The sequence below is a fragment of the Coturnix japonica genome, chromosome 9 (assembly GCF_054131305.1).
Source record: "Coturnix japonica strain WE chromosome 9, WE-NBRP24, whole genome shotgun sequence".
Lineage (NCBI taxonomy): Eukaryota > Metazoa > Chordata > Aves > Galliformes > Phasianidae > Coturnix > Coturnix japonica.
Window position 1 is genome coordinate 31,403,066 of NC_140671.1, and position 7,810 is coordinate 31,410,875.

At 48.6% G+C, this 7,810-nt stretch overlaps 1 protein-coding gene across 15 annotated transcripts in view; it reads left to right on the forward strand.

Annotated features, from left to right (window-relative positions):
- ARHGEF10L (Rho guanine nucleotide exchange factor 10 like) overlaps positions 1–4,721 on the forward strand; it is a 22,995-nt gene extending 18,274 nt beyond the window's left edge. For all 15 annotated transcript variants that reach the window (XM_085509222.1, XM_085509229.1, XM_015882663.3 and 12 more), the window contains 4 exons: positions 335–480; positions 2,160–2,334; positions 3,626–3,748; positions 3,823–4,721. In XM_085509222.1, the coding sequence (XP_085365348.1) occupies positions 335–480; positions 2,160–2,334; positions 3,626–3,748; positions 3,823–4,307 (929 nt within the window). In that variant the 3' untranslated portion in view covers positions 4,308–4,721. The remainder of the gene's footprint in view (positions 1–334; positions 481–2,159; positions 2,335–3,625; positions 3,749–3,822) is intronic.
- Positions 4,722–7,810: the final 3,089 nt, after the last annotated feature.

Consider the following 7,810-nt stretch of genomic DNA (forward strand, 5'->3'; position numbering starts at 1 on the left):
GGGTGCTGCAAACTGGGGAAGTCTGTGTGTGTACACTGCCCCATCCTTTATTTTTCATGGAAATGCTGGAAGGGAGATGTCCATGTGCCCCAGGATTGAGTGCTGCTTATGTGACTTCTTAGGGATTGGGGCAGAGCACATACCTGTGTTCCCAGTGATGGTGTTGAGGTCTGGGGCTGCAGGAGGTGCCCCAGCACTCAAAGGTGATTTTTGCTGTAGGGAAGCCCAGTGCTGGCGCTCTTCTTTGCCTGTGCTGCAGTTGGGCATGTGTCAAAACATCTATTTTCCCTCCCCCTTATTTTGAGCCTCCTTGTCTCTCTGTGCTCTGCTCTAGGGGGGCTGTGGGACCTGAGTGAGCAGCCCACCTGCCTGCCTGTGGGCACTGGCCCCGTGCGTGCCCTCTTGATGCTGGATGAGACCCTCTGGGCCAGCTGTGCCAACCAGGTCACGGTCCTTGACACTTCTACCCTCTGTGCTCAGGTACCTTGGGAACACCACCCCCTGCGCCCCTTTTGGAACAGCTTTCCTGTAGACGTATGAACAGGGATGTTGAATAGGCATTTCTATTTAAAACAAAAAAAAACTAACCCAAAAAAATCTTTCTAACCTTTAATTTTCAAATTTAGTACCTAAACTTAGTTTGCATGTATTAACTGTCATAAATCTGTCCTAAAACCAGTGCTGAGGATGAATAATGCATCAGGGGACTGTATTAGTTTTCTGTCTCCAATCTTATTTATGGCTGGAGTCAGGTGGGAATTCTCACAAAAGAAAAACATGGGAGGAAAAGAGGGAGGCACAGTCTGGCTGATGCTATGCCTGATGGCACTGAGCATCTCTATGGGGCGAGATGGAATGGGGTCTGGAGCTCAATGCAGATTGATAGTGTGCAAACAGCAGGTTGCAGCTCCAATTGCTGCTCTTTGCTTGTCTCAGTTGGGTTGGATTTCCTATGGGAGCTTGCACTTGTCCTGTATAAGAGCAGGTCCATAAATAGCATCTTGGGAATGTAGCCCCAGGGAATAAATCCCACACTGGATGGGAGAAAGGGGGAGATGACCTAATAAACCTGATCCGCCTCTGCTTTGTGCAAGAATTCTGGGATGCTGCACCACATTAATGCTCTCCAGGGAGGGCTCTGTTGCTTTTAAAAGAAAAGGACCAGCAACATTTCAAACCCATAAGGGAAGTCACGTTGAAGTGGGTGCGTGGTGGTGATTCAGTCCTGCACACTGCTCACCAACCTACTGCATTGTGGGCTCATTGCTGCAATGTGAAAAGCGGGAGCTGCATTGCAGCAAGACCCTGGGGTTGCAGTTGAGCAGCAAATCAGTGCCTGGAGGAGCATGCACAATGCATGCTGCAGCCACACTCCTGCTCCCAGCAGATTCCCCCATCATTTTAACCCCTAAACTTCCCCTTTTCTCAGCACTGTCACACTACCAGAGCCTACTTTCCTCCAGAGCATCCCATATCTGCAGACTCGAGCCATTCCCAACCTGCCAATAATGCTAACCTGAGTTTTCATGCCTTATCTGCTGACTGGGAGATTTTCAGGGAGTTTATTTCATGGAGATAGTTTCAGGTCCATAAATCCAGTGCTCTGCAGTGTGATATTTGGGGTTCATGAGAACTCACTGCAGCAGGGAGAGGTGGTAAAATGGGTAGAAAACAGGTAAATGTGGTGTTGGTTGAGATTTTGGATGTGTTGGAATGTGTCAGAGGAGGATGTTGTTTTCTGTTCCTCTTGTTCAGAAGTCAGTGTGAACCACCAAACCCTAAGCAGGTTCTGTGCAGGGGCTGAGTCTTTTCTTGCTGGCTTTTGGGGCAGGAGGAAGGCAGGAAGGCGTTGTCACACCTTGGTGTAAGCTTGAAAGATACACCTAAGTGTAGCAAAAAAGTCTTGCAAAGGAGAATTGGGAAAGAGGGTGGGAAAGGCTGAATTTTGCTCCTACAGAAACAAGAAGAGATTGGTGAAGGGCTAAAAGCAAAGAGATTGGCTTCTGCTAAAAGCAAAGCTGGTGAGGAAGGCCAGGACCTCTATTCCACTTTCTCCCCTCCTGATATGAGTCTGCAGCCTCTAGAGAGTCCAACCCAGCAACCTTTTATTGTGATTCCTTCATTATTTTGACTTCATCTTGATGTTCTCTCTCTGGCAGCAAACCTTTGAGGCTCACCCGGACACAGAGGCCAGCGTGACACACATGATCAAGGCAGGTAGTGGTGTCTGGATGGCGTTTTCCTCAGGTTCCTCTATCCGCCTCTTCCACACTGAGACACTGGAGCACCTGCAGGAGATCAACATTGCCACCAGGACCACCTTTGTCCTCCCAGGTGGGGTCCTCATCTCAGTGAATGAAAAACCTGGGGCATTGATTCTTCAAGTGCTTTGCTTTGCAGAGAAATTGTGCAGGGAGTTTATCTGCTGCGAAGGTTGGAGCTCAGTCCTGTGATCTCCCGCTATAGGTTGCAGGGATGGAGCTGGGGAACATCACTCTGAAGTCTTGAGAGCTCTTGAGAAAAATGCTAACGTTTTGAGGGAAAGGGGTATTTGTCAGCTGCTGGAGAGCAGTTATTAGGCTGCAGGAGCTTTGGGATGGGCTTGGACAGGTCTGAGTAGGGTTTTAGCAAGGCTGAGCTTTGCTGGGAGGATGGGAACCCTTCTCTTCGCCCATGCATCCAATTTTGGCTCTTGTACACCCATTCATGCATTTACTCTTCCCACTTGTGCATCCCGTTCATGCATGTGTGTGCATCAACACATGCCATCCATGCATCCCACTCCTGCTCCCAGGCATGTATGTGTGCACTCCATTTTGCACCCCCTGCATGTATCTGTGCACCCCATCCTTGCATCCATCTTGCTCTTATGTTCTTCTGTGCATCCCATCCTTAAACCTATATGTGTTTCTACATGCTTGGATGCACCCCTTATTTGCACCCTTGCATGCCTTCTTACACCTCATTTTTGCACCTGTCTTTGCACTGTGCATGCACCCAAACATGCACACTTCTACCTCGTGCCCTTTGTTCCCACCTCTTTGGCTCTTAGTTGCTCTGGTGTGCCAAGGAAAGGATAAAGCTCAGCCCTGGACTTGCAGGGTTGCCTCCCCCTTGTTCCAGCTACAAAACGTTCTAATTGCGTAATTAGTTATACGTGTGCTACTCATGTAAGTTGTTTTTTTCTATTTTTTTTATAGGGCACATTAAAATATTTATCACTTCCTTTTTTTCCTGGGCGAGTGAGCGCTGGGTATTAATGCGTTTTTGAACTCGTGCTCCCTCATCCTTTTTAGCCAGACAGCCCATTAATAAAGTTCTCACTGAGAACTGGAGTTGCATCTCCGTAGATATATTGCTTTGCCGAGTGCAATGCTGCAGCATGAAGTCCCTGCAATAAAATATTCATGTGCCATTAGAAAGAAGCCTCACTTCTCTACGCTCTTCTTCCTTTTTTTTTTTTTCTTTTTTTTTTTTTCTTTTCCCATTTATTTATTGATATTTTCAGCATTTTTTTCCTACGCGGAGATCTTCATGCATGGATGATGCTCAGTTTTGGGATGGTGGTTATTCACTTTGCAAGGGGATGCTGCTTCTGCAAACCTCCTCTCTCCCTTTTTTTCAGGGCAAAGAAATGTCCGTGTCACCAGCCTGCTCATCTGCCAGGGTTTGCTTTGGGTTGGCACTGACCAGGGCATCATTGTTCTGCTGCCTGTGCCCCGGTTGGAGGGCATCCCTAAAATCACTGGTGAGCATCCCAAAAATTCCCTCATAAGACAACATTTGGGATCTTTGTTAATCAAATCCCACTGTTTCGCACAGGAAAAGGCATGGTGTCCCTCAATGGGCATGGTGGCCCCGTGGACTTCTTGGCTGTGGCACTGAGCACATTGGCTCCTGATGTGCTAAAAGGAGACCAAGAGGAAGAGGAAGGTGAGGAAGAGAAACCCCCAGAGATGGATGGACCCACACCACGGGAAATAAGGAAAAAAGGGATTTTGTTGCAATACCGTCTCCGTTCCACCTCCCACCTCCCCGGGCAGCTGCTGTCAGTGCGGGATGCTCCAGCTGGGACTGTTACCCCAGAGCATACAGAAGAAGATGGCTCTGTTTATGAGATGGCCGATGACCCCGATGTGTGGGTCCGGAGCCGGCCCTGTGCCCGCGATGCTCCCCGCAAGGAGATCTCCTCTGTTGCCATCATTTCAGGGGGCAGAGGGTATCGTAACTTCAACTGTGAGCCGCAGCGCCGCGGTGGTGATGCTGACAGCACCCTGCTCATCTGGCAGCTCCCACTGATGCTATAGCAGCTGGGGGATGCCTGCGCGGCGCCTACCTCAAAGCCACCCTACACGCTGCCATGGGGCGGTCGCATTGGTGAGTGCACCACCCCACTGTTTTTTTTTTTTTTTTTTTTAAGGAGAAATAAGGAAAAAAATAACGAAAGGAAAAGCACCATAAAAATAGTCATTTTTGACTCCTCCAAAAAAACCCACTTTGCATGTTGGGAAAGGGGAATTTTTAAACATGGGAAGCAATGACCTCCTTGCGGGCTTTGGAGGTGCCAGGGCTGTGCTGAAGGCATTTGTGTGTGTGTGAATATCTATAAATATATATATATATATATATATAATGTGTATATTATGAGCTGTATAAAGAAAGAATCTGTATATATTGGAGCACTTGGAGATGTAGAAATAAAGAAGTGGTGTGAGCGCTCATTGGACGATGGCTGTGCTGAAACAGGGTTTTGCTGAAATAGGCCTTTTTTGAATATGAATTGAGGATTTGAGGTTACATAATAGTGTATTCTGGGAGCTGGTTGGGGGACTTCCCATTGGAGCATAGGAGATGTTTCTGGAGGACAGGAGTCTCAAAGTGCCCTGGTGGCATCTCGCAGTAGTTCCATGATGGTCCTAAGGAGGCCCTGGTGGTGTCCATAAAGTGTGTCATGGAGTTATGTCCCTGTGGTGGATGCCAGCAGTGCCATGATGACATCTCTTGAGTGCTTGATAGTGATTTGTCCCAAAGCTGCCATGTTCTCATTTCCTGGGGAGTGTCCTGGTGGTCTGTTCTCAGATTGTCCCTCCTGCATCTCCTGGGGATGTCCAGGTGGCATCTCCTAAAGGTGCAATGCAGATGGGCAGGATGCAGGAAGGGTGTCCCAGTGCAGACAAGGGCCAGTCTCTTCCCCACATCCAGCCTGTCTGCAGTCACCAGCTCCAGGTGACTTTGGTGGCAGCTCATGGCTCTTCCCTGCTTTGAATCACTGGGGATCGAAGGTAAGAAATTATTGACCTGCTCCCCCAAATGAAGCTCACTGTGTTCCCTCCAGACTGGCTTATAGGGCCAACACTCAGTGGGGATTTGGGGCAGGGGATGGGGTGGGCTGCTTAGCCACCAGCAGATGCTTTTTTGGGTCACAGGGCTAAGCAAGCAGCAGCCGCACCCTGCTTTCAGCCTGGGTGCAGCCGCTCTCTAAATGCAACCTGACAGTGCTGGAGATGATCCGTGACTGGGGTTTATTTCTGGGGAAGGGATGTGCTCTGCAAACCCACGCTGTGGGGGCAGGCTGGGAAAGGGACGAAGCAGCCCCTGGGGGCTTTCAGCCCCCAAACCAGCATTTATTTCCTTGTTCTCATTAAACCTCCCTGCATGAGGGGGTGTCTCATTGTTTGGTGTCGAAAGGAGATGCCAACCTAATTTTCCATGACAAATGATGGAGGAGCAGAAAATATATTTAAGGTTTGGTTGTTTTTTGTTTTTTTTCTGCTGTCTCTGTCTAAGGGAGGGTAAAAAAAAATTACGAAGTTGCACCAAATGGATTTTTGTATGGTGATTTATTGATCCTGAGTTGGGTTTGGTGTGGGTTGGGGTTCCCCATCACACTCGGGGACCTTTCACCAAGGCATGTAGCCTTTGAACTGAGTTATTACTTCCATCCTATATATCAAAGCACGCTCCCTATTTGGTCTTAATTCTTCCAAAAATCCCCCAAATGAATGCAGATTCTTGGGATCATGCCCTGAACCCACCCACAGGTTCTCAGTGCAGCCTTATGCAGCAGCTCCAGCTTGTAGGGCCATGTGCTGCCCATGGGGAGCAGCAGATTTGCAGCGGTTTATGTGGGAATCAGTCTTAAGAAAAAAAAAAATGAAATGAGGATATCTGTATGTGGTTACACATGTACAGCAGTGATAGGGAGGCGTATGCAGCACTCCCTCCTCCTATAGATATAAATATATACTTTGCCATAATGAATGCCTAGTAGAAATGGGCTGGCATTACTGTTTGCAGGGCTGCAATCTCCTGGGGTCTGCTGCAGGAGGATGTGATGCCCAAGGAGCTTTGCGGTGCCCCCTGCAAAATTAAAACCCTCTGCAAACTTTGAGTCATGCAGAACTCATGGGTCAGGCTGGGGAAGGTGCAATGCTGTGGATTTACCTGCTTTGGGATTTGGGATAGGCACAGCCCCATCCCAGCCCCCATTCTACTCCATCCACCAGCGCCTTCCCACAGCAGCTCAGATGTCTATGATTAACCAAATAAAATTTCCATCTGTTGAGGACTTTCCGGGAGTTATTACCAGCAATAAAACCGTATGATGGATCCAAGGAGGTAAGTGCCTCCTATTACAAGCAACAGTGACTTTTAAATAAGGTTTATGAGGTTCCTTATGGCCCTGCTCACCCCATGGGAGAGGCATCCCATGGGCAAAATCCCCCTGTTGCACACTTGGAAATGGATCTGTTGGCTAAACGCAATGCTTTGGGAGGTTCTGGGCTGCTGCAGAAGTTTTGGAATGTAATTTGCAGATGGTGCAGAATGTGCACTGGGTTTTGGGGTCTCGCAAAGCTGCTGCTGAGCAGCTCCAACCCCTTAATCTGTTTCTCTTGCAAAGAAGTCAAGGAGCCTCTGTCCTTCATCCATCCCTTTTGCTTCTGTGCTGTGATTGAAGCTGACGAGGTTGGGGGATGCAAAGCAGAGTGTTAACCACTGCACTGCTGTAGTGCTGTGCAGGGATCAGCAGGGAAACAGCTGCTGGAAAGTGCTGGGGTGCAGAGCCTCGATGCTTCAACGGGGTTATTCAACAGGATGTCTACTCCAAAAGAGCAGGCAGCAAACAAAATAGTTTTGGTGCAGTTCCCTGTGAGCTTTCCACAGGTTTGCATGCAGAGGGAACTGCACCAAAACGTGGTGAACGTCAATGTGCAAACTGAATTGAAGATGAATGCTCAGAGCAGCTGCATTCAGGGGCTTGCAACAGCAGCAAGTGGGTATTTCTCACTGCAGCTGCAAATCCAGCTGTTTTTCCCCAGCTGTGGTGGGAGCTGTACTCAGGTAATGCTGCTGCAAGGTCAGCACATTGTAAACCAATGATGTTGGCACAAAAGCTTCAGCTAACCAAGGTAACAGGGGGGACAGATAGAGAGCAGCACAGTAAGCCACCTCCTGCAGCTAAAAGGCCATATCTGTGCCCTCTTAATTCCTACTAGTGAATTTTCTCAGCTATTTGAAAGGATTAAACCCAACTGAGCAGCACGTAATAATCTGAATGCCGCTGAATGCTTAACATCCTCAGGAGCATCCCAGGTGTGTGCGAGGTGGGGCTGGAGCATCTCCAGCAAAAGGTGCATCTTGCTATTGCTTACACTGGATGTGAGAAAGATGCTTCGGGCTCAGAATCCCAGGTGAGATCTGGGGAGAATTTGGGGTTTTGACAATGTGACTTAACCTGGCAGTGACACCAACAAGAAGCAGTGGGGATATTTGCACAGGGGTGTTGTGCCTTTGCCCCACACTTTTGCAG